This window comes from Piliocolobus tephrosceles, chromosome 2, assembly GCF_002776525.5.
Source record: "Piliocolobus tephrosceles isolate RC106 chromosome 2, ASM277652v3, whole genome shotgun sequence".
Taxonomy (NCBI): Eukaryota; Metazoa; Chordata; class Mammalia; order Primates; family Cercopithecidae; genus Piliocolobus; species Piliocolobus tephrosceles.
Window position 1 is genome coordinate 101,516,319 of NC_045435.1, and position 26,629 is coordinate 101,542,947.

The following is a 26,629-nucleotide window of genomic DNA, read 5'->3' on the forward strand; positions in this document are numbered from 1 at the left end:
AGCCAATGGTGTATGCTAGGGATAAGATAGATACTATATATTACTCTGCTGCTACTACTTCTATTATTATTATCAAAAACTAAACATCTCACTTTTCTATAGAGTTCTATGGAGATTTGTAGTTCATAAAGTACTTCTGTAGAGAGTTATAGAATATAAAGAGAATCTATTATTCTCACTTAATACTCAGAATTACTGAGATAAGCATAATTATTGCCATTTGCTGATGAGGAAATGGTGGTCCTGGTGCAGTTCTTCATGATCACACAAATAGTGGAAACTAGAGCTGGAGCTGGAATCCAAGTTTCCTGGTTACCTTGGTGGTGATCTTTCTACTCTATCAGTCAGTGTGGTTCTTACTTATCTTATTCAATAATAGATATTTATATCCAGATAGACAGCCTTTCCTACTAGAGAGAGTAATGCTTTTGCTTTAATCTTTCATTGTTCTTTGATTGTTTTGTTGTTGTTGTTGTTTATTTCAGGAAGACATGTTTTAGCAGGTGAAGCACTCAAGCTGGGCATTCTAGATAAAGTTGTGAACTCAGACCCGGTTGAAGAAGCAATCAGATTTGCTCAGAGAGTTTCTGGTAAGAAAATAATAAAAATAGCCAAAGACTGTAAACAAGATACATGTTCATTTAAATAAGGAACTCCTAAAGATCTTATGGTACATCCATGTGATGAAATATGATACTGCTTAAAAATGAATGAGAAACTGTTTGTACTGATATGGTATGAAGCCCATGATACATTATTAAGTGAAAAAAGCATTATTGTATATAGTGGTTTGCCATTGGTATAACAAAAAGGAGGGGTGGGATAGAACATGGGGAAAATGTATATATCTAACTGTTTATGCATAAAATATTTCTGAAGAGATTCACAAGAAATGTTTAATGGCTGCCTCTGGGAAGATGGCTGGTCAGCCAGCAGAAGCTACTGGAAGGAGACTTTTCACTGTTTACCTTGCTGTAGCTTTTTAAATTCTTTATCACATGAATGTTTTTCCTATTAAAAAAGAGGGACTAGGCCGGGCGCGGTGGCTCAAGCCTGTAATCCCAACACTTTGGGAGGCCGAGATGGGCGAATCATGAGGTCAGGAGATCGAGACCATCCTGGCTAACACGGTGAAACCCCGTCTCTACTAAAAAATACAAAAAACTAGCCGGGCGTGGTGGCGGGCGCCTGTAGTCCCAGCTACTCAGGAGGCTGAGGCAGGAGAATGGCGTGAACCCGGGAGGCGGAGCTTGCAGTGAGCTGAGATCTGGCCACTGCACTCCAGCCTGGGCGACAGAGCAAGACTCCGTCTCAAAAAAAAAAAGAGGGACTCCTCCATAACTCATTTTATGAGGTCAGCATCATCCTGATACCAAAATCTGCCAGGGATACAACAAAAAAACAAAACTTCAGGCCAATATCCCTGATGAACATTAATGCAAAAATTCTCAATAAAATACTGGCAAACTAGGCCAGGCACAGTAGCTCACAACTGTAATCCCAGCACTTTGGGAGGCCGAGGCGGGTGGATCACTTGAGTTCAGGAGTTTGAGACCAGCCTGGCCAACATGGTGAAGCCCTGTCTCTACTAAAAATACAAAAATTAGCTGGGCATGGTGGTGCACACCCTGTAATCCCAGGTACTTGGGAGACTGAGGCACGAGAATTCCTTGAACCGAGGAGGCAGAGATTGCAGTAAGCTGAGATTGTGTGTCCAGCCTGGGTGACAGAGTGAGACTCCATCTCAATTAAAAAAAATATATATATATATATATTTACTGGCAAAATGAATCCAGCATCACATCAAACAGCTTATCCACCACGATCAAGTCGGCTTCATCCCCGGGATGCAAGGCTGGTTCAACATACATAAATCAGTAAACATAATTTATCACATAAACAGAACTTGACAAAAACCACATGATTATCTCAATAGATGCAGAAAAGGACTTTGATAAAATGCAATATCCCTTCATGTTAAAAACGCTCAATAAACTAGGTATTGATGGAACACACCTCAACATAATAAGAGCCATTTATGACAAACCCACAGGCAATATTATACTGAGTGGGAAAAAGCCAGAAGCATTCCCTTTGAAAACCGGCACAAGAGAAGGATGCCCTCTCTCACCACTCCTATTCAACATAGTATTGGAAGTTCTGGCCAGGGCAATCAGGCAAGAGAAAGAAATAAAGGGTATTCAAGGGCTGGGCACAGTGGCTCCTGGCTGTAATCCCAGTACTTTGGGAGGCTAAGGTGAAGTCAAGAGTTCAAGACCAGCCTGGCCAACATGGTAAAACCCTGTCTCTACTAAAAATACAGAAATTAGCCGGGCATGGTAGCAGGTGCCTGTAATCCTAGCTACTTGGGAGACTGAAGCAGGAGAATTGCTTGAACTTGGGAAGCAGAGATTACAGTCAGCCAAGATCACACCACTGCACTCCAGCCTGGTTGACAGAGCGAGACTTCTTCTCAAAGAGAAAAGGTATTCAAATAGGAAGAGGGGAAGTCAAACTGTCTCTATTTGCAGATGACATGATCCTATATCTAGAAAACCCCATCTTCTGAGCCCAAAAGTTTCTTAAGCTGTTAAGCAACTTCAGCAAAGTCTGAGGATACAAAATCAATGTGCAAACATCACAAGCATTCCTATATACTAGTAGTAGACAAGCAGAGAGCCAAATCATGAATGAACTCCCATTCACGATTACTACAAAGAGAATAAAATACCTAGGAATACAGCTAACAAGGGAAGTGAAGGACGTCTTCAAGGAGAACTACAAACCACTGCTAAAGGAAATCGGAGAGGGCACAAACAAATGGAAAAACATTCCATACTCGTGGACAGGAAGAATCAATATTGTGAAAATGGCCATACTGCCCAAAGTAATATATAGATTCAATGCTATTCCCATTAAATTACCATTGACATTTTTCACAGAATTAGAAAAAAGAAAACTACTTTAAAATTCATGGCCGGGCGTGGTGGCTCAAGCCTGTAATCCCAGCACTTTGGGAGGCCGAGATGGGCGGATCACGAGGTCAGGAGATCAAGACCATCCTGGCTAACACGGTGAAACCCTGTCTCTACTAAAAAATACAAAAAACTAGCCAGGCAAGGTGGCGGGCGCCTGTAGTCCCAGCTACTCCAGAGGCTGAGACAGGAGACTGGTGTGAACCCGGGAGGCGGAGCTTGCAGTGAACTGAGATCCAGCCACTGCACTCCAGCCTGGGCAACAGAGCGAGACTCTGTCTCAAAAATAAATAAATAAATAAATAAAAATAAAATAAAATTCATATGGAACCCAAAAAGAGCCCATATAGCCAAGATAATCCTAAGCAAAAAGAACAAAGCTGGAGGCATCACACTACCAACTTCAAACTATACAACAAGGCTATAGTAGCCAAAACAACATAGTACTGTGCAAAAACAGAAACATAGACCAATGGAACAGAATAGAGAACTCAGAAATAAGTCCGCACATCTGCAACCATCTGATCTTCAACAAACCTGACAGAAACAAGCAATGGAGAAGGATTCCCTATTTAATAAATGGTGCTGGGAGAACTGGCTAGCCATATGCAGAAAATTGAAACTGGACCCTTTCCTAACATCTTATACAAAAATTAACTCAAGATGGATTAAAGACTTAAGTGTAAAACTCAAAACTGTAAAAACCCTAGAAGAAAATCTAGGCAATACCATTCGGGACACAGGTATGGGCAAAGATTTCATGATTAAAACATCAAAAGCAACTGCAACAAAGCTAAAATTAACAAATGGGATCTAATTAAACTGAAGAACTTCTGCACAGCAAAAGAAACTATCATCAGAGTAAACAGACTGCCTACAGAATGGGAGAAAATGTTTGCAATCTATCCATCTGAAGAAGGTCTAATATCCAGAATCTACAAGGACCTTAAACAAATTTACAAGAAGAAAACAAACAACCCCATTAAAGAGTGAGCAAAGGACATGAACAGACACTTCTCAAAAGAAGACATTTATGCAGCCAACAAACATATGAAAAACAGCTCAACATCACTGATCATTAGAGAAATGCAAATTTAAACCACAATGAGATACCATCTCATGCCGATTATTACATGGTGATTATTAAAGTCAAGAAACAACAGATAGATGCTGGTGAGGCTGTAGAGAAATAGGATCGCTTTTACACTGTTGGTGGGAATATAAATTAGTTCAACCATTGTGGACGAACAGTGTGGCAATTCACCAAAGACCTAGAACCAGAAATACCATTTGACCCAGCAATCCCATTACTGGGTATATACTGAAAGGGATATAAATCATTGTATATTACAAAGATACTTGCATGTGTACATTCCAGCACTATTCACAATAGCAAAGACATAGAATCAACCCAAATGCTCATCAATGATAGACTGGATAAAGAAAATGTGGTACATATACACCCTGGAATACTATGTAGCCATAAAAAGGAATGAGATCATGTCCTTTACAGGGACATAGATGGAGCTGGAAGCCATCATCCTTAGTAAACTAATGCGGGAACAGGAAACGAGATGCCGCATCCTCTCACTTATAAGTGGGAGCTGAGCAATGAGAACGCATGGAGGCAGGGAGGGGAACAACACACACTGGGGGTTGTCGGCAGAGGGGAGGGGGAGGGAGAGCATCAGGATAAATAGCTAATGGATGCTGGGCTTAATATCTAGGTGATGGGTTGATAGGTGCAGCAAATCGCCATGGCACACGTTTACCTATGTAACAAAACTGCACATTCTGCACAGGTATCCCGGAACACAAAATAAAATTTAAAAAAGACATTAAAACGACCAACCAGACAAACACTTCAGTAGACTGAAGACAGGCTGCGCTAGTCTGTTGTATTGCTATAAAGAAAATCCTGGCCGGGCGCAGTGGCTCAGGCCTGTAATCCCAGCACTTTGGGAGGCCGAGGCGGGCGGATCATGAGGTCAGGAGATCGAGACCATCCTGGCTAATACGGTGAAAGCCAGTCTCTACTAAAAAATACAAAAAATTAACCGGGCGTGGTGCCGGGCGCCTGTAGTACCAGCTACTCGGGAGGCTGAGGCAGGAGAATGACGTGAACCCGGGAGGCGGAGCTTGCAGTGAGCCGAGATCGCGCCACTGCACTCCAGCCTGGGCGACAGAGTGAGACTCCGTCTCAAAAAAAAAAAAAAAGAAAGAAAGAAAGAAAGAAAGAAAATCCTGAGGCTGGGTAATTTATAAAGGAAAAAGGTTTAATTGGCTTCAATTCTGCAGAGTGTACAGGCATAGTACCAGCATCTGCTCAGCTTCTGGTGAGGTCTCAGAGCTTTTCCCATGGTTGAAGGTGAAGCAGGAATAGACACGTCATATGGCAACAGAGCAAGAGAGAGAAGTGTGCAGATCCCAAACTCTTTTTTTTGTTTGTTTGTTTTTTGAGACGGAGTCCTGCTGTGTTGCCCAGGCTGGAGTGCAGTGGCGTGATCTTGGCTCACCACAACCTCTGCCTCCTGGGTTCAAGTGATTCTCCTGCCTCAGCAGCCTGAGTAGCTAGGACTACAGATGCACACCACCATGCTGGTTAATTTTTGTATTTTTAGTAGAGACGAGGTTTCACTATGTTGGCCAGGCTGATCTCAAACTCCTGACCTCACGATCTGCCCACCTCGGCCTCCCAAAGTGTTGGGATTACAGGCATGAGCCACCACACCCGGCCTCAAACTCTTTTAAACAAACTGATCCCTCATCAACTGAGTGAAAACTGTCTTATCACCAAGGGGATAGTACTAAACCGTTCCTGAGGGATCAGCGTCCATGACCCAATAACCTCCCACCAGGCTCCCATCTCAAACACTGGGGATCACATTTCAACATGAGATTTGGAGGGGACACACATCAAAACCATATCACAGGCTCTGTAATTTACTGCAGCAAAGCTGTGGACCTTGAGAACTTCTGTCTCTGCAAACTGAATTATGTCCTTCTCTCAGTGATTTCTTACTTTACGGACTTGGGATGTTCCTTTCAGAGTTCTTTCAGTGGCAGTCCTAGAGTTTTTTGTTTGTTTGTTTGTTTTTAAACAGTTTATTTTCAGTCTATGGAGGTTGTCAGCTTTAAATGAGCAAGAAGGAGAGGGTAAAAATGGCCGGAAAAAAATAACTGGGAAGAGTATTGGGTCACAGGCAGAACAGAGTGCTGATCTCCCGCTTGGTGGCAGGCGATGGCCCAGTGTCATTCAAAGGCATTCTTTTGAAGGAGTCATTCTTTTGTTGACCCTGGCAGAGACCAAACACTTTCCTGAAATAATCTTTCTTTCTTGTGGCTCTAGCCAGTTACTGTTTCAATGTGAAAGTAAAAGCTTGAACTGGAGAGGTGAGGAACAATGGGGAGAAAATAATGGAGGCCTCTAAAGAGAATCAGCAAGAGACTTGCTGATTTATTTCCCAAATAGAAATAAATTTCCTACTGTTTTTCTCTGCCTTTCAGGCAACCTTCACTGTGATTTCATCACTGCTTCCCAAGGGGGCTTGTTGTTTTGTTAGAAGTCACTTGATAGACACACAGCAAAGGCTATTTGCATTTGGAGGTCCCTAAATGATTCTTTGGTTTGCTAAAGATAGACCTATGTCTGTCATTCACATCTGTAGTTTTAGTTTGTAAAGGTCTCAGTTTCAACAGGAAGTTCTTTTCCTTAAGTGATTTCCCTAGATTCTGATTTGAGAATTAAGTTACTTCAAGAAATAGATGAGGTTCATGATCTAGGAGACCTGAATTCAGGTCTCAACCTTAGCTACATTTATAAAATGGTCTGGTTACACATTATTTTATTGGCAATTTTAAATTAATTTTAAACATTAAATTAAACATTTTTACTTTATAAAACTTACCAAGTAGTGTTTAATCTTAATGACATTATACAGTTTGTCCACTTGGTGGCATCCAAATATTGAGGCACCATTTGCTTTAAACCTGTAATTCGCCTTTTAACACTTCAGGGCTTTAGACAATTATGTATTACTATTTTAAATTATAATCATGAAGACCATGTAGAAAAATGTAAAATCGTGATATAAAAATGTTTAGAATATAAATGTACATGTATTTGCAATTATGTAGTATATAATCGTGTATAGAGTAATGATCATCATGATCTAGAGTATGTATAGACACAGATACAAATGGAAAGGAAATAAGCAAAAATGAAAATGTTAGTTTTTCTCCAAAATTTCTTAAGTGATTTTTGCTTTTGTTTTGTTTTATTCCCCGGTTTAGGATAAGTTAGTTTTCTCAAATATTTCTAAATTGTTTTTGGTTTTGGTTTTATTTTTTCCAGCTTTATTGAGGTGTAATTTCTACAAATTAAATTCATGCATTTTAAGGGGAGAGTTTGGTGAATTTTGGTAATTGTTTACAGTTATGTAACTATTGCCACAATCAAAATATAGTTCTATCACCCTAAAAAGTATTCTCATACCCCTTTCCCTTATTCCTTTTTTCTTCCCCTTGGCCACAGGCAACCCGTGACCTACTTTCTGTCATAGTTTTACGAGTTTTTTAGAATTTCATAGGGATGAAATCATGCAGTAGTATATAGTCTTCTGTGGCTGGCTTTATTTTGCATAATGTTTTTGAGAGCCATTCCTATTGTTGCATGCATTAATATTTTCTTCCTTTTAATTGACTTGTGTTCCACAGTGTGGGTAAACCACAATTTGTTTATCCATTATCAGTTGATGGACATTTAGGTTGTTTCCACTTTGGGCCTACACAAGTCTTTGTAGACATAGTTTTTCCTTTTTCTTGGGTGAATACCTGAGAATAGTATTGCTGGGTTGTAAAGTAAGTGTACGCTTAACTCTTAAATGCTTTTTAAAATTTATTAACAAAAAAAGTGATTTAAAAGACACTAATTTTTGCCAAACAGATCAGAACAGATGGAAAAAATACGGTGAGACTGAGTTTAAACAAGCTCTCATTAGAATGCTTGTAATACATCCTATCTAGAAGGCAATTGGACAAATCACATATAGAGGCTTAAAATTACTCATAGCTTTTGACTTGGTTTTTCTATTCTTAGGAATTTACCATAGAGAAATAATCACATAAATACACAAAGATTTGTATATAGTAATGCTCACTAAAGCTTTTAGATTATCATAAAATATTGGAAAGTCAAATATTTAGTTTTGGGAAATTAATTATATAAAAACGATAATCTCAATGAACTAACTTCATTCAGCTATTACAACTTCCATTTTTAAAGAAAGTTGAAGAACTTGGAAAATTGCTTACATACAGTATTAAGAAGAAAACAGCCAGATAGAAAATTTTACAAGTGTGTGCGTGTGTTCTTATACATATATGCATAAGGAAAAAACTGTAAGGCGATGTAACAAATTTTCAGTAGTGGTTGTACTTGGGTAGTAGGTAATCTAGACTCTTGACTTGAAAAAAAAAAGATCTTTTCCTAATATCTGAGTCATTAAATTTACCCCCTCAAAAAAAGGGATGCCTTTGGGAGGCCAGTGTGGAAAGGATGCATTCTGTTAGAGAAAGGGGCTCGGGACTGGAAGTCAGGAGGGACAGAGCTCTCAGCCTTAGCTACATGGACCTTAACAAATCACCTTTGGGGCTTTATTTTATGTATTGTTAAAAGAAAGGGTTCAACAAAATTAGTTGGTTTCAAATCATGTTCTGAGACCTCACAGGCTACAGTGGTTGGGTGCCTAGTTATTTGTCCTTGCCACAGCTCAAGCAAGGTTTTGGGGTGTAATGTCTGTTTTGGGGTTTAGTGATTAGAATCCTACGGAAACCCTAGGACTCTTACTGTTTTTCCTTTTTTAAATGAGTTCCACTGTTTGAAATCCTATGATTTCTTGGTGCTGCTTTGTAATAGACAAATGCTAGAGATCAAGGTAGAGAAAAGGACAGATCAACCAAGGATTAACTCAGAATCTTATCTACATTTGCCATTTATTCTCTTACCAACTTTGTAGTTTAATGAGGCCTATTTATTTTGCCTTTCATTTTCATTTGAAGCCTTATGCCTATCTTTTCTGTTTGTGCTTCCCCGCTTTCCTCTATTTTCTCTTTATTTTTCTTTTTCCTTTTTTTTTTTGGAGACAGAGTTTCACTCTTGTTGCTCAGGCTAGAGTGCAATGCCATGACCTTGGCTCACTGCAACCTCCGCCTCTCGGGTTCAAGTAATTCTCCTGCCTCAGCTTCTGGAGTAGCTGGGATTACAGGCATGTGCCACCACACCCAGCTAATTTTTGTAGTTTTAGTAGAGTCGGGGTTTCACCATGTTGGCCAGGCTGGTCTCAAACTCCTGACCTCAGGTGATCCACCGCCTCTGCCTCCCAAAGTGCTGGGATTACAGCCGTAAGCCACCACACCCAGCCTCTTTGTTTTAAATATAGTCGTTAGTGTGTGGTCATTTATCAGAACAAAATTGATGGATTAACTTGAATGAAAGTTTCCACAAAAATTCAATATGTTAATTACATTAAATATATATGCATTTATTAGAAATCTATAGTTATGGAAAGCTAGAGCAATTGTCTTGATCTAGAGCCATGGTCCTCAAACCTCACTGTGCATCAAAATTGCTTTTTGGTGGTCTTGTTAAAACATAGATAGGGCCCCACTCATTACTTTCTGATTCATTTAATCTGGGGTGGGGCCCAAGAATTTGTATCTCTAACTAACATGCTTAGGTGATGTTGGTGCTGTGTTCTGGGGACCACACTTTGAGAACCATTGATATACAGAGAACAAGGGTAAGAAAGGAGATAATTTTTGCTAGTTTTGATTTTTTTACACCTGACATGCAAACACTACCTATAGTCTTTTTTTTGAGACCGAGTCTTGCTTCTTCGCCCAGGCTGGAGTACAATGGTGCAATCTCGGCTTACTGCAACCTCCGCCTTCCGGGTTCAAGCAGTTCTCCTATCTCAGCTTCCCAAGTAACTAGGATTACAGGCGCATGCCAGCACGCCCAGATAATTTTTGTATTTTTAGTAGAGACAGGGTTTCACCATGTTGGCCAGGCTGGTCTCGATCTCCTGACCCCAAGTGATCCACCTGCCTCTGCCTCCTAAAGTGCTGGGATTACAGGTGTGAGCTACCGCACCTGGCTGCTATAGTCTTAAAGATATTTTTGTAAATCAGTTATGAAAGGCATGGTTAAAATACATACACATATGGTTGCACAACCTTGTGAATATTCTGAAAAACACTGAACTATACACTTTAAAGCGGGGACTTTTGTGTTATGCAAAGTCTGTCTCTGTTTTAAAAATACATGTAAAATTTTTGTGTTCCCTCTTCCCATTTGTAACAATATTCCAATTATTCAACCTATTCGCACTCCCACTGCTCAAATGTTTGCTTTAAAAGAAAAAAAAGAAGAAGAAGATGAAGAACATTTATTTAGTTTCTACTTCTTATACGAAAGGAGGGAGAAAAGGGAATTTCCAGTGGTCAGTGTCCCAATCAGCACTTTTGGAACCAATTATAGGTGGGAAGGGAGTGTACAACGTTAACATACCTAAAACGCAATCTGGGACTTAGCTGCACATTCCTCTACAAACTTAACACTGTATCCTGGTGAGCTGAGTGTGGAAGTTCATTAGCTTTATGCATTTTAATGTTCGTATTCTATGAAGCCTCCCAGACAACTGCAGTGCAATGCATTCAGTAGTGCAATGCAGAATTACTTGGCCAAACCAGATTGCTTTGACTAAACCAGGGAGGGGAGGATCCTGTAAAATGCTATATATTTGCACATGCATGTGGCTAGCAGCCTGCCTGTTTCTGAACTAAGAACTCCTGTTCTCATGTGCATGTTTCTGGCATGACACTGAACGTGTGTGCTTTATTCAAAGACCAAGAGACTACAGGCTCTCTCTTTCTCAACCTTCCCCAGCTGGAATGGGCACAGGGAATTATCTAACTGGGAGTCTCAGCTCTGGAACCTAATGCTCAGTTTTTGTGTCTGTAATGAACCCTGGTCCTGTTCCTGTGGCTGTGCTGGGCTGTGTTAGCGACTTTTAACAATTCTAATTCTGCCTAAAGACCTTGGTCTATTTGTCCTTTTGGAGTTGTGGCTTTTAAAAAACTTTAGTGGTTTTATTTGTCTTTCTCTTCATTTTATCTTCCTCACTTTGTAATTTATTTTTGCTCTCTGTGAACATTTATATGAACATGTTTCAAAAGAGCAGAGTGACCTGTCTTACATAGGAGGCCTACGCACATGTCTAAATTGAGCTTCCTTTTTACTTGCTAGACAAGTTCTGTGGGTCACCTTCTTGAAGCCTGTTAATGTGCAGTTATTCTGTCTGTCCTTTGCAAAGCTTTTATGATGGACACAGCTTTCTGTTTATCAGGGTTAGAGAGAGAGACAGATTCCTTTATGTCTGTGTTCACGATTTCCGTGAACCCCTTGTTGAGTCTCTCTTTAGCCTAGGCAGAAAAAATCTTTTCTTGCCATTACAGCAGCAGAAGGGAAAATAATCACCTCCTTTTCTTCCTTCAGAGACATGACTCACGTATCTTTTTTATCAAAAATGTCATAGAATACCTCATAGAACTAAGACAAAATGTGAGTGGGTCAAGGAAAGAATTCAATTAATAGTGTGTTTGAATCACTGATTAGTTCCTTTCCTCCCCATTTCCCTGGGCAGCTAAGGCTGATGCTAACATGCTGACACTTGCCTCTCTTATTGTGTAGGCACTGCTGAGTGACTTGAAAACTACCAAGTATACAAGAAATACACTTTGAAAACAGCTGTACTTACAGACCCAAAGGGAAAATTCTGAATATCTTATAACCGAAGTTGTAAGATAACAGCCTCCTTAGTTATAGCTGCAGCAAGAAAGAGATAGGAAATTGAGCAGGGAAAACCCATCTATAATTATGCCCAGATCCAAAATTTTCCAGTGGATATGCTTAGTTTGGCCCTAGGGCTGGTCTAGACAAGTGCCTTGGATAGCTCCCAAAATGCCCATATGCAGTCTGCAAGGTTTTCAGTGTCCCCGGGATAATAGGATTATGCTGATCAGAAATAATTACTGCACACCATTAAGCAGGCTTTCTTTTTCATTTCAATTTTGTTCTCTCCTCTCTTTTTTCCCCCTTCTTTTCTTCTCAATCTCTGGCCTAAAATGAAATTGCCAGGAACTGCAGCTGTCCCTGATTCAGTGGTGGACAATACTCTCTGCTCTTGGAGCTCCCAGAGACTATACCTTAAAATCAACTTCTGGACTTTTCAAGAATAGTCTTACTATGCCCCACCTTTAAATATTCTTTTCTTTTCTCTCTTTTTTTTTTTTTTTTTTTTTGAGACAGAGTCTCACTGTGTCGCCCAGGCTGGAGTAGTGGCATGATCTCGGCTCACTGCAACCTCTACCACCTAGATTCAAGCGATTCTCCTGCTGAGTAGCTGAGACTATAGGCACTTGCCACTGCGCCTGGCTAATTTTTGTATTTTTAGTAGAAACAGGGTTTCACTATCTTGGTTGAGCTGGTCTTGAACTCCTGACCTCGTGATCCACCCGCCTTGGCCTCCCAAAGTCCTGGGATTACAGGCGTGAGCCACCGTGCCCGGCAAAGATTCTTAACTGAATCGATGGTGAGGCCTGGGCATGACTACTCTTAAAAAATTCAAGTTAATTTTGAGGTATGATGTAGGCATCTGAACTTCTTAAACTCTTCAAATAAATCTGATGTGTGCTATGATGTTTAGAAGCACCCCCAGGAATGCTGGGAACAGAGTTAATATCACAAGACAGAGATCCAGTTCTAAGATATCCCAACGCTGTCTATGCCCCATTACATGGCATAGATTGCACCAGCCACCCAGCCTGCCTTCCACTTGCACCTCCATGCTCTTGTTCTCTCCTTCCTCTCCCCATCGTCCATTCTTGCCTTCCTTTTACCGGCAAATTAAATCATCTGTAGACCCTGGGGGAGTTCCCCATTCTTCTCTGCTGAGTTTGCTTTCCCATAAATTGAGGATTGGGCAACTCTTTGGGTAATTGAGCAAGTAATTGGTGGGCCTATTGGATACAGTTCATGTTTTTTCAGAGTAGTAGGATGAGAGGGACCACATGCCTTTAACCACTGTCTTCTCTCCATTCCTGAATCCTATTCTTTAACATCATATGGGAAATCATTAATTTAGAAACTCATTCTTTCCAACACTACTTACTAATCAAGCATTAAGAAAATATTCTTGTCTCTTTGATTAAAAAAGGAGGTTGAGATTATACAATATATCTGTATTACCATGTGCACATTATTACATCCAAACCTTACGTTCCCTTGAACACGCCTAACACACCCAATGCCAGATGGGCTCAATGCCAGATGGGCTCATGTTCATATGTCTTTTTCTGGTGAAATTGCTCTGGTATAAGCCTTGGTAGGCTTTCTGTCTAAATAACTAAGATGTACATTTTTGATAAAATGGTTTTATTTTTTAAGAGATGCCAGTACATTATAGAAAACAACTTCTGGTATAGCTGAAGTTTTGGTAACTATAAGTTGTTATAAATTTATTATTTTATGAAAACTTTGGAATCATTCCATAAAGTTTTTTTTTAACAGTACCATAAGGATTCTTATTAAAATTTCATATATAATACATATGGAAAATATTTATATTTTTATGCTATTAAATATTTATATCCAGGAGCATGGGGCTTTTCTGTTTTTATTAAGGTCTTATTTTACATTCTTCAATAAAATGGTATAGTTGTCTTCTGAAAGGTCTTGTACCTTTCTTGATAAATTCATTTTTAGATATACTTTAACAGCTTTAATGAGGCATGATTTGCCTCACAGATTGTGCAGCTATCCCCATAAATCAATTTTAAGACTTGTCCACTCCCACAAAAAGTTTCTTCACGCCCATTACCGCTAACTCCTACTCACATCCCCAGCCCTAGGGAACCACTGATCTTTCTGTCTCTATAGATTTGCATTTTTTGGACATTGGATCTAAATGGCATCATACCATGTGTAATGTTTTGCGTCTGGCTTCTTTTGGTTAGCATAATGTTTCTGAGGCTCATCTGTATCTGTATTGTAGCATGTGTCAGCAGTTTGATCCTTTTTATTGCTGAATAATATTCTATTGGATGGCTCTATCACATTTTCTTTATTCATTCAACAGTTGATGGATGTTTGAATTGTTTCCAGATTTTGCTGTTATAAATAATGCTGCCATGAATATTTGTAGACAGGTTTTCTTTATGGCATATGCTTTCATTTCTCTTGTGTAGATTCCTGGGAGTGAAATTGCTGGGTTGAACAATAAGTTTATGTTTATCTTTTTAAGAAACAACTGAACTGTTTTCCAAAGCGATGTACTGTTTTATACTCTCAGAAGCAATGTATGAGGCTTCCAGTTTCTCTACATCATCACCAACATTCAGTTGTGATGTCTTTTTATGATAGTCATTCTAGTAAGTCTAACTGCATAACAAATGACCTCAAAACTTAGTGGCTTAAAATCAAACATTTATTCCACAATTTCTGTGGGTCCAGAATCCAAGTGCCCTAGGTCTTCTGGCTTTCAGATTTCAAACGAAGCTATAATCAAGGTGTTGGCTGTGGCTGTCATCATCTCGGGCTGATTGAGAGTCAGGGGGAGAATCTGCTTTCAAACTCACTCAAGCGGTAGGATCCGGTTCCGTATGGGCTGTTGTACTGAGGGCCTCAGTTCCTCACTGACTGGACTAAAAGCCTCCCTCAGTTCTTTGCTATGTGGGCTTCACCATAGGGTGGCTCACAACAGGGCAGCTGGCTTCCATCACAGTGACCAATTTGAGAGGGCGAGAAAGTATGAGCAAGACTGAAGCCAGAGTCTTTTTGTAACCTAGTCTAGAAATGACAGCCCATTACTTAGAGGCTGTCTACCACATTTGTTGTGGTTTTAATTTGCATTTCCTTAATAACTAATGATGTCGAGCATCTTTTCGTGTGCATATTAACCATTCACATATGCTCCTTGATGAAATATCTGCTCAAGTTTTTGCCCATTTAAGAAATTACATTGTTTACCTAATTATTGAGTCCTAAGAGTTTATTACATATTCTGGAAACAAGTTCTTTATTTGATATTCGTTTTGCCAGTTGTATTTTCTATCACAGTGATAACAAATTACCACAAGCTTAGCAGTTTAAATCATCCAAAATTATTTTCTTCCAGTTCTGTAGCCTAGAAGTATTCTAGAGGTCTCCCTGGGCTAAAGTCCAGGTGTCAGCTGGCGCACTCTTTTCTGGAGGCTCTAGGGGAGAAGCTGTTTCCTGCTCATTTGGGTTGTCGGCAGAACTCAGCACTCTGCATTGTAGCATCAGCGTCCCCATGTTCTTGCTTGCAAACTTGCGGTCTTGTAAACCAAAGGTCAATCCCAGCTTCTAGAGAATACTGCATTCTTTAGTTCTTGCTCTCCTTTCCTCATATTCAAAGCTACATCAGTGCTAACAGGTCAAGTCCTTTGCATGTTGCATTTCTCTAACCCTTCTTCCTTGTTGAATCCCCCTCACCACAGTCAGGAAAGATTCTCTGCTTTTAAGGACTCATATGATTAGATGGCACTCACTCAGATAATACAGGGTAATATCCCCCATCTCAAGGTCTGATTTTTTTTTTTTTTTTTTGAGATGGAGTCTCACTCTGTCACCCAGACTGCAGTGCAGTGGCGCAGCCTTGGCTCACTCACTGCCACCTGTCAGGCTCAAACAATTCTCCCATTTCAGCCTCCAGAGTAGCTGGGACCATAGGGGTGTGCCACCATGCCCAGCTAATTTTTTGTATTTTTGGTAGAGACAGAGTTTCACCACATTGTCCACGTTGGTCTCGACTTCCTGAGCTCTCGGCCTCGCAGAGTACTGGAATTACAGGCGTGGGCTACTGCGCCCAGCCAAGGTCTTTAATCTTAATCTCACCAATACATCCCTTTACCATGTGAGGTAATACATTCACAGATTCTGGGAATTAAGACATGAACATTTGTGGGGGTGTTATTCTGACTACCACACAAATATTTTCTCCTAGTTTATGGCTTATCATTTCTTTCTTTCTTTTTTTTTTTTTTTTTCTTTTTTTTTTTAGAGACGGAGTCTCACTCTGTCACCCAGGCTGGAGTGCAATGGTGTGATCTTAGCTCACTACAGCCTCCGCCCCTCCAGGTTCTAGCAATTCTCCTGCCTCAGCCTCCCGAGTAGCTGGGATTACAGGAGCACATCACCATGTCCAGCTAGTTTTTTGTGTTTTAGTAGAGATGGTGTTTCACCGTGTTGCCCAGGCTGGTCTCAAACTCCTGAGCTCAGGCAATCCACCCACCTCGGCCTCCCAAAGTGCTAGGATTACAGGCATGAGCCACTGCACCCAGCTGTCATTTCATTTTCTTATTGATATCCTTTGAATAACAAAAGTCTTCCATTTTTATGAAGTCTGATTTCTTGTTTCTTTTATATGTCATGCTTTTGGTGTTATATCTAAGAATACTTTGCCTAACCCCAAGGTCCTGAAAGATTTTTTGTATTTTCTTCTAGGAATTTTTATAGTATTAGTGCTTCAATTTAGATTTGTGATCCATTTTCAGTTGCTTTTTATATATGGTGCTAGGTAAGGACATAAGTTTTGTTTTTTTGTTTGATTGTTTTTGGCATGTGGATATCCAATTATCCCACCACCATTTGTTGAAAGACGCTCCTTTCTAGGATTTTTTTCTGAACGATATGATCTAAAGTGTGTTGTTGCTTTAGGGTAACAGTATGCTTGTGTATGTCTGTTACCATGTCACTGTGCTCCTATGCTGAGTGCCCTTAGGGGACTAGAATCTTTCCAATAAACCACGTTTGAGATAGTATGAGTCAGCGTGCAGTGTAGCCCTCACTTGAGAGTGTGAATGTATATGCACAGTCACTTTGCTCTGCATGGAAGTAGTTTGTTGTTGACTTACTTTCTCTGTGCTTGTTCCTGCAGCCCCCCTTTTCATATGTTACTCAATCTCCTTATCCCTTCTTGGTGCTTACACATCTCAGACCCTTGAGCCAAACCCTTGCCAATAACAGTATTTTGGTTCTCAGTTCTGCTCCCTCTGGTCGTGGAGCTTTTGAATAAAAATGCACACAACTATTCGGTGGGGTTTAGCTGGAAAAGGTGACCTTCCAACTTCACATCAACTTCTGGCTCCTCAAACAGCAGGTTGGCAGTAAGGCAGGGAAGTTGTTTTCCCATTTCTCAATGAGCAGATTGTGAATATTTCCATATGGATTTTCTATTATTAATGTTCCTCCGATTCTTTGTTTTAAGATAAACATTCTGAATGTGAATAAAAAAAAAAAGAGAGAGACTCTCCTTTCTTGCATTGAATTGTTTGGGCACGTATATTGAAAATCATTGGCTATAATTGTAAGAATTCATTTGTGAACTCTCAGTTCTCTTCCATTGATATATATGCCTATCCTTGCATCAATATCACACTGTCTCCTTTTCTGGTTTTTGTTACTATTAGGAATGGAGTTAAGGTTATTTTGAATATAAAATATTCACTCAACAATAGACACTAGGGACTCTACTACGGGGAAGGGAGGGAGGGCAGCAAAGGTTGAAAAACCGACTTTTGGGTACTATGCTCACTACTGGGGTGACGGGATTATTCATATCCCAAGCCTCAGCATTGTGTGATATACCCATGTAACAAACCTGCATATGTATGCCCTCAATCTAAAATAAAAGCTGAAATTATTTTTAAAAATTAATAAATAAAATGTTAACTCAGAACTGTTTTCCTTGGACAGATTAATATTTTATCTATTATAATTAATATTTAATCTATTGATTAAATTGATTAATTAAATTAATAATTAATCTATTAAAAATGGTCTTGGTCTTAGATTAAAAAGAAAATACAACTTTTATGCCTAAACTAGGTAATCTAAAATTGCTTTGAATCTACTAAATTCTATCTTATAAGACTATGTTATAAAAATATCAGAGATGTTAGTGTACATAGGTTTAGTGTACATGAAATATCTTAATGAATAGCCTTTAGTTTGTGCTTTGAATTTGAACAGGTTAATATTATTATTATATTTTCATATTTCCTTTGTACAAGTACCATTTCCAAAGCTCTGATCATTCTTATTCCTTTCAGATCAACCACTAGAATCCCGTAGACTCTGCAACAAGCCAATTCAGAGCTTGCCCAACATGGACACCATTTTTAGTGAGGTCCTCTTGAAGATGTGGAAGCAGCACCCTGGGTGTCTTGCTCAGGAGGCTTGTGTCCGTGCAGTCCAGGCTGCTGTGCGGTATCCCTATGAAGTGGGCATCAAGAAGGAGGAGGAGCTGTTTCTGTATCTTTTGCAATCAGGGCAGGCTAGAGCCCTGCAATATGCTTTCTTTGCTGAAAGGAAAGCAAATAAGTGGTCAACTCCCTCCGGAGCATCGTGGAAAACAGCATCAGCGCAGCCCGTCTCCTCAGTTGGTGTTGTTGGTAAGAGCATGGGGTAATGAATGGAATCCTCCAAATCCGCTCATGTAATGTGCTACCATTTGCTTAGGGCCACCAGATGCTAGGTTTCACGTAAGACACATTACTTGTGTTAGCTAAGCTAATTCTCACACCGCCCCATGAGCTCTCTTCTTTAACATAAGAGGCGTAGAGACTCCAGCCTTCTCAACAGTGAGCTAAACACAAGTAGGGTGAAAGTCGGACCCTAGGTCTGACTCAGACTAGGAATGTTTTATTCTTTTTTTCTTTGAGACAGAGCCTTGCTCTGTCACCCAGGCAGGAGTGCAGTGGCGTGATCTCGGCTCACTGCAACCTCCACCTCCCGGGTTCAAGTGATTATCTTTCCTCAGCCTCCTGAGTAGCTGTGACTACTGCCACCATGCCCAGCTAATTTTTGTATTTTTAGTAGAGACAGGGCTTCGCCATGTTGGTCAGGCTGGTCTCAAACTCCTGGCCTTAAGTGATCCACCTGCCTCAGTGTCCCAAAGTTCTGAGATTACAGGTGTGAGCCACCACTCCTAGCCTGGCATTTTTTATTCTATGCTACCTCTTCCCTGTATGAATCTCTCATTCCTGGATTTCCTGATGATGATTTGTACCACATTTCAAGGTATGGCCTGTCACTCTCATAGCTCAGTATTTGTAATGAAGTCTCTTGCCTTTCCGGCCCCTGAGCCATTCACTTTTCCTGTTCAAAACCACTATCGTCAAATCCATCTAAACCCTGAGACCATGGCTTCCCTACTTTTTTCCCTCTGGAATTTTCCCAAACAAAATATCTTCTTTCCTCAGAAGCTGGCTGCCTGATTGGCCTCTCTGGGCCACCTTCCTAAGCTTCACTTGCTCTTAGTCTCGGCTCAAGAATGGTATTTGGTAGATTTTAAATCCCTTGAGATGGCAAGTAAAACATTCTTTGCACCAGCTGAGGTACAATCTTCTGGGGAGAGGGTCTGTGGTTTACTAAAGGCATCAACTTTCTTCCTTTCCTTTTTTTTCTTACATTTAAGTTTTTTAAATCATAATTGAAGACATGCCAGAAAGTTTTAATAGTACAAAAAATTATCATATACTTTTTATCCAGATCCTCCAAATGTTAACATTTTACTATATTTGTTTTATTTCCCTCTCTCTTTTCTGAACTCTAAGAATAAGTTACAGACTTATGTGTATTTCCTAAAACTAAATATTCTCTTACATGACCACAGTATAATTTATCTTAAAAAACATGGCAATTAATATAAAAAAACTATTATTTAGTCTATAGCCCTTATTCTGATTTTTCTTTCTTTTTTTTTTTTTTTGTAACCATCTTTACGATTTGTAAGTATACAGTTCAGTGGTAATAAATACATTTATATCCTTTTTTTCCCCCTTCATCTCCCTTTCTCCCCTCCCCTTCCTGGCTTTTGGCAACCAGCAATCTACTCTGTATCATTATGAGATCTACATTTTAAGCTCCCACATATGAGTGAGAACATATGATATTTGCCTTTTAGTGTAGAAGCATCAACTTTCTTAACCCTTGCCCAGCTCTTTAGCACAGTGGTCTCCAACCTTTTTGGCACCAGGGACCAGTTTCACGGAATACAATTTTTCCACAGACTCAGGGGTGATGGTTTTGGGATGAAACTGTTCCACCTCAGATCATCAGGCATTAAATTCTCAGAAGGAGCCGCAGCCTGATTCCCTCGCATGTGCAACCCAGATCCCTCGCGTGTGCAACCCAGATCCCTTGCATGCGCAGTTCACAATAGGAGTCGCACTCCTGTGAGAATCTAATACCACCACTGATCTGACAGGAAGCGGAGGTCAAGGCTGAAATGCTCCCTGGCCTGCTGCTCACCTCCTGCTCTGCTGACAGATCACGGACCAGTACCGGTCCAGAGGTTAGGGACCCCTGCTCTAGCACCAACCCAACTTGGAGGCAAAGATCTCACTCCACATTTTCTCAGTCTGTTTGTTGTCTCAATTCAGCTTTGGTATCAAAGAATCTGTCTTTAATATAAATATATTGTGTTCTTTTCAGCTCTGACTCTGTTGAGGTCTAGCCTTGGTTCACGTGTGATTTTTTTTTTTTTTGAAATGGAGTTTTGTTCTGTCACCTAGGCTGGAGTGCAGTGGCGCAATCTCAGCTCACTGCAACCTCCACCTCCCAGGTGCCAGCAATTCTCGTGCTTCAGCCTCCCGGGTAGCTGAGATTACAAGTGCTGCGCCACCAAGCCTGGCTGATTTTTGTATTTTTAGTAAAGACAGGGTTTCACCATGTTGTCCAGGCTGGTCTTGAACCCCTGACCTCAGGTGATCTGCCCACCTTGGCCTTCCAAAGTGCTGGAATTACAGGCATGAGCCTTTGTGTCCAGCCTCACTTGTGATTTTTTAAGAAGATGGATAAGTAGAGTGACAAAGAACTATGATTGTTCCTCTTTTTGTACTATTAAATATTTCAGCAATGCCAATATTTATTTCTAGTTGTTGTGCACTTACCTCTTTCTTCTCTCTTCAATTCCTTCAAGCCAAGAATAATTAACGCAAATAATAGCAAGCTGGTAAGTGCATCAGTATTGTGTTTGTCAACCATTGTTCGAGAGAATTTCCCAATTTTGTTGTGAGCCTTTCTTTAAAAGGCTTCAGGTTTATTTCTGGCATATAATGTTTAAAAGTTTGAAGTATTTTTTTAAAATGATATCCACATTGTTTTGAAAAATATTGGAAAGGGCCTAATAAATATATAAAAGACACATAGATAGAAATAAAGTAAGAGGATCTGGACATTTCTGCCCTCTTCGTGTGTATTGCCACACTACCCTGCATTTCATCTTCATGATGCAGCCTTCTACTGCTCCCTCGTGTCCTCTGAAAGCCTCCATGACCGTCCTCTGCCTCCTGACTGAAACCCGGCTTACCCTGAGGACTTGAATCTGCTGCCCTCTCCAGGGAATGCTGCCACTTCTCCCACACTCCATGGGCCTCTGGGTCACTTCTCAGACCATTGCACTTTATGGGACACTGTCCTTTGTGGTCCTGCCCTGTGGTCTTGTCATTCTATCCCTTTTCATTACTGTCATGGCTCCCCCTCCATTTGCTGAAAACTTTAGTTCCTGGCTCACAGCTACCCACTTTGGCCCAAACCCTGCTGCCATCCTGGTTGTCCTCATTGTCTCTATGGACAATCATTCCCTGCTTGTAGCGTCTGAGTTTTTTGCCTCCTCAGACTCAGGGACATTCGCCTCACCTCACTTCCACATTCACACTCATTGCTTCTCTACAGGTCTTGTCATTACCCTGAATATTTCTCCACTTCTAAAATCTGAAACCCCACTCTTCACCAATACCTCATATCTGTCCTTATATCTTTCTTAATGGGTTATTTCAACTATATCCATTACTTGATCAGCTCCCCTTATCTTTATTTTCTTCTTATCAGCTTTAATTTTAGGAGTTATCATTTCAGCCACTCTCAGGCCAAAGTCTCCAAACTCTGCGATTCATTGCCCTTCCATTGTGCTCCCCACAAAATCCTCACCCTGATGATCCCAGTTGTTTGCTTGTTTCCATGAGCCCAGGCCCAAGCTTCTCAGCCCCGCAGGTGATGCAGTTCCAATTGGTAACCCTGCAAGTTCACATTCTCACACCACACACGGGCTCCCAGGCCTGTCAGGACAGGGGAATGTAGTTGATAAGAAACTACAAAACTAGCATTTAAAACATCCTTATTTGGTATTTACTTCTCTGAGTCGAAGAAGTTCCTGATCAAATTCAATTCCATGGCAGTCAAATGCAGTAATTTGGCAGGGGAGCAGGACTCCTTGTCCCTGTCTATATGCATCTGTGAGGCAAAGTTAGAGAACTGTATGAAGCTTGAAACTAATAGCTAGAAGCTAGGTTCAAAACTAGCAGAGTTTTGAACCCCACATTCTACCTTTTAATGTAGAAAAGGTTTATCAAAGCTAAAGTTCAGGATACAAGTTGCTATAAAAGTGAGAGTTATTCAGCCTGCTTGTTCTTGGGAGAAGTGCAGGGGTTAATAAATTTGGAAAACTATGTCCTTAATAATTTAATATATTTATTATATAATATTGAGTAATTTAATACACTTGGAAAATTAAATAAATATGTTCTGGATAGACTAAATCAGTGATTTCTGATGACTGATACATCCTGTCTTCAAAACCAATCCTCTATGCTAGTAAATACAAAGTATAGAGGAGTAATATATAAGTGGCTTTCACAAAGCTTTTTTATCCACAGTGGACTGGTTAGGCAACAGATCATCTGCTGATGTAACAGGTAACCCAGCGATCTCAGTAGCTTAACACAATGAGTATTTATTTAATGCTTATTCCATAAGGTCATTCTAGGATCGGGGTTTTTTCCCACTAGTGGCTCTGCCATTCTCCATGATAAGGGTCAGCAAAGTTTTTCTGTAAAGTTCCAGATGGTAAATATTTTAAGCTTTGTGGGCCATACAGTCTCTGTTGCAACTGCCCAAGTCTACCATTGTGCACAAAAACAGCCATAGAGCTCAGCGTGGTGGCACATGCCTCAATTGCAGCCACTAGGGAGGTCGAGGCAGGAAGATCACTTGAACCCAGGACATAGAGGCTGCAGGAAGCCATGATGCCACCACTGTACTCCATCCTGGGCAACAGAGCAAGACCCTATCTCTAAAAACAAACAAAATACAAAGCAAAACAAAAACCCAGCCATAGACAATATGGAAACAAATTAGCCTTGTATTCCAATAAAATTTTATTTATGGACACTGAATTTTGAATGTGATAAAATTTTTCATGTGTCACAAAACGGTGCTTTTTAAGTTTTTTATTTAAAACTGTAAAAACATGTTTTTGTCTGCAGGCAGTGCAAAAATCAGCAGTGGGTAGGGTTTGACCTACAGGCCACAGTTTACCCCATCACCTACTTTAGGCCTTCTTTAAGGCCTTGGAGTTGTTCTCTGCATTCTCTGCATCCGCGTATCTACGGAGGATCTTGTGGGAGACTTTAGGAGTCAATCTGAGAACCCACATTGCCCCCAATCACCACCATAATATTTCACTGATCACAGTTACTCACAGGCCCTAACAGGATGCCAGGAATCTAGAAAGTACAGTCTTCTGTGTGCCAGGAGGAAAAGGAATTAGTGTTGGAAACAAATAACATATTTTTCATCAAATAATTTTTCTTCATTTTCCATTTTTTTCTTGCCTTTGCTTAAAATATTTCTCCCTATGTTTCTCCCTTCCTTGACCTGGATGGTTCAACGTCCTGAATTTTACCTATTACAGTCTAATCTGCCTTTAAGGTCCATTTCAAATGTCTTTGTCTTGAAGCTTTTCTTGATTCATCCAACTGAATATAATTTTTTCCCTTTGAATCAAAGAAATTTGAACTTTTCACATCATTTACTTTACCATATGGAATGGAAACTCCTCTTTCCACTGCTAGATCAGAAGCTCCCTGAAGGTTGATGCTCTTCAGGTTTTTTTTTTTTTATATATAACAGTTTAATTGAAATGTAACTCATATGTAAAATTCACCCTTTTATTTATGTATGTATTTATTTATTTTAATTTTTTTTTTTGAAGACAGGTTCTTGCTGTATTGCCCAGGCTGGAGTGCAGTGGCACAATCTCAGCTCACTGCAATCTCCACCTTGCAGTTTCAAGTGATTCTTTGTACCTCGGTCTCCTGAGTAGCTGGGACTATAGGCATGTGCCACTATGCCCGGCTAATTTTTGTATTTTTAGTAGGGATGGGGTTTCGCCATGTTGGCCAGTCTGGTCTCAAACTCTTGGCCTCAAGTGATCCACCTGCCTCAGCTTCTCAAAGTGCTGGGATTACAGGCATGAACCACTGCGCCAGGCCAAAAACCACCCTTTTAAAGCGATTTAATGTAAAATGGTACAGCTGCGACTGGGCACAGTGGCTCACGCCTGTAATCCCAGCACTTTGTGGGGCCGACGTGGGTGAATCACCTGAGGTCAGGAATTCGAGACCAGCCTGGCCAATATGATGAAACCCTGTCTCTAGTAAAAATACAAAAAACAATTAGCCAGGCATGGTGGCAGGTGCCTGTAATCCCAGCTACTTCAGAGGCTGAGGCATGAGAATCACTTGAACTCAGAAGGCAGAGGTTGCAGTGAGCTGAGATCACACCACTGCACTCCAGTCTGGGTGACAGAGCAGGACTCCATCTCAAAAAACAAATAAATAAATAATAAAATGGTACAGCTGCTATGGACAACAGCATGACAGTTCTAAAAGGTAAAAAGTGCCATATGGGCCGGGCGCGGTGGCTCAAGCCTGTAATCCTAGCACTTTGGGAGGCCGAGATGGGCGGATCACAAGGTCAGGAGATCGAGACCACCCTGGCTAATACGGTGAAACCCCGTCTCTACTAAAGAATACAAAAAACTAGCCGGGCGAGGAGGCGGGCGCCTGTAGTCCCAGCTACTTGGGAGGCGGAGGCAGGAAAATGGTGTAAACCCGGGAGGCGGAGCTTGCAGTGAGCTGAGATCCGGCCACCGCACTCCAGCCTGGGCGACAGAGCCAGACTCCGTCTCAGAAGAAAAAAAAAAAGTGCCATATGATCCCAGCAATTCCACTTCTGGATGTTTACCCCAAAGAAATGAAAGCAGGGACTGGGCATAGTGGCTCATGCCTGTAATCCCAGCACTTTGGGAGGCTAAGGCGGGTGGATCACTTGAGGTCAGGAATTCGGGACCAGCCTGACCAACATGGTGAAACCCCATCTCTACTAAGAATACAAAAATTAGCTGGACATGGTGGTGCATACCTGTAATCCCTGCTACTTGGGAGGCTGAGGCAGGAGAATCACTTGAATCCTGGAGGTGGAGGTTGCAGTGATCCGAGATCACACCACTGCACTCCAGCCTGGGTGACAGCGAGAGGCTCCATCTGAAACAAACAAACAAACAAAGAATTGAAAGCAGGGACTCAAATAGATACTTATACACTCATGTTCATAACAGCATCATTCACAATAGCCCAACAGTACAAGCAACCCAAGTGTCCATTGAAGGATGAATGGGTAAATAAAATTTGGTATATGCATACAGTGGAATATTATCCAGCCTTAAAAAGGAAGAAAATTGTGACACGTGTTACCGCATGGGTGAACCATGAGGACATACTGCTAAGTGAAATAAGCCAAGCATAAAAGATCAAATACTGCAAAATTCCACTTATATGAGGTACCTGGAGTAGTCAGATTCACAGATACAGAAAATAGAATGGTTGGCTAGGGCTGGGGAGAGGGAAAATAGGGAGTTACCATTTCATCAAAGCTGAAAGCTATACAGAGTTTCAGCTTTGCAATTTGAAGAGTTCTGATGATGGTTGTACACATTGTGAATGTATTTAATGCCACTGAACTGTGCACTTAAAAATGGTCATGATGGTATATATGTGTATTTTGCCACAATTTTTAAAAATAAGACAATGCATAGTAAGAGTATCACCAGAAAAGAATACAATTCAATGGTTGTTAGATACTAACAGAGTTTATGCAACCACTGTCACATCAATTTTAGAACATTCTCATCACTCCCCAAAGAAATCCTCTACCCATCAATAGTCGCTCTCCGTCACCCTTCCCTCCAGCCCTTGGCAACCATGAATCTACTTTCTGTCTCTATAGATTTGCCTATTCTGGACATTTCATATAAATGGAACCATACAATATGTACAATATGTAGCCTTTTGTGTTTGGCTTTTTTTTTTTTTTTTCGAGATGGGGTGTCACTCTGTCACCCAGGCTAGAGTGCAGTGGCACAATCTCAACTCATTGCAACCACTGACTCCTGAGTCCAAGCAATCCTCCCACTTCAGCCTCCTGAGGAGCTGGGACCATAGGCATATGCCACCACACCTGGCTAATTTGTTGCATTTCTGGTAGAGACAGGGTTTTGCCATGTTGGCCAGGCTGGTCTTGAACTCCTGAGCTCAAATGATCCTTGCGCCTTGGCCTCCTAAAGTGCTGGGATTGCAGGCATTAGCCACCACACCTGGCTCCGGCTTCTTTAACTTAGCATAATGCTTTCAAGATTCATTCATGTTATAGCATGTATCATTATTTTATT

General features: G+C 40.7%; 1 protein-coding gene across 1 annotated transcript in view; it reads left to right on the plus strand.

Annotated features, from left to right (window-relative positions):
* Positions 1-26,629, plus strand: part of EHHADH (enoyl-CoA hydratase and 3-hydroxyacyl CoA dehydrogenase) — a 79,097-nt gene that overhangs the window by 46,471 nt on the left and 5,997 nt on the right. The window contains exons 5-6 of the mRNA XM_023187655.1: positions 486-590; positions 18,168-18,509. Of these exons, the coding sequence (XP_023043423.1) occupies positions 486-590; positions 18,168-18,509 (447 nt within the window). The remainder of the gene's footprint in view (positions 1-485; positions 591-18,167; positions 18,510-26,629) is intronic.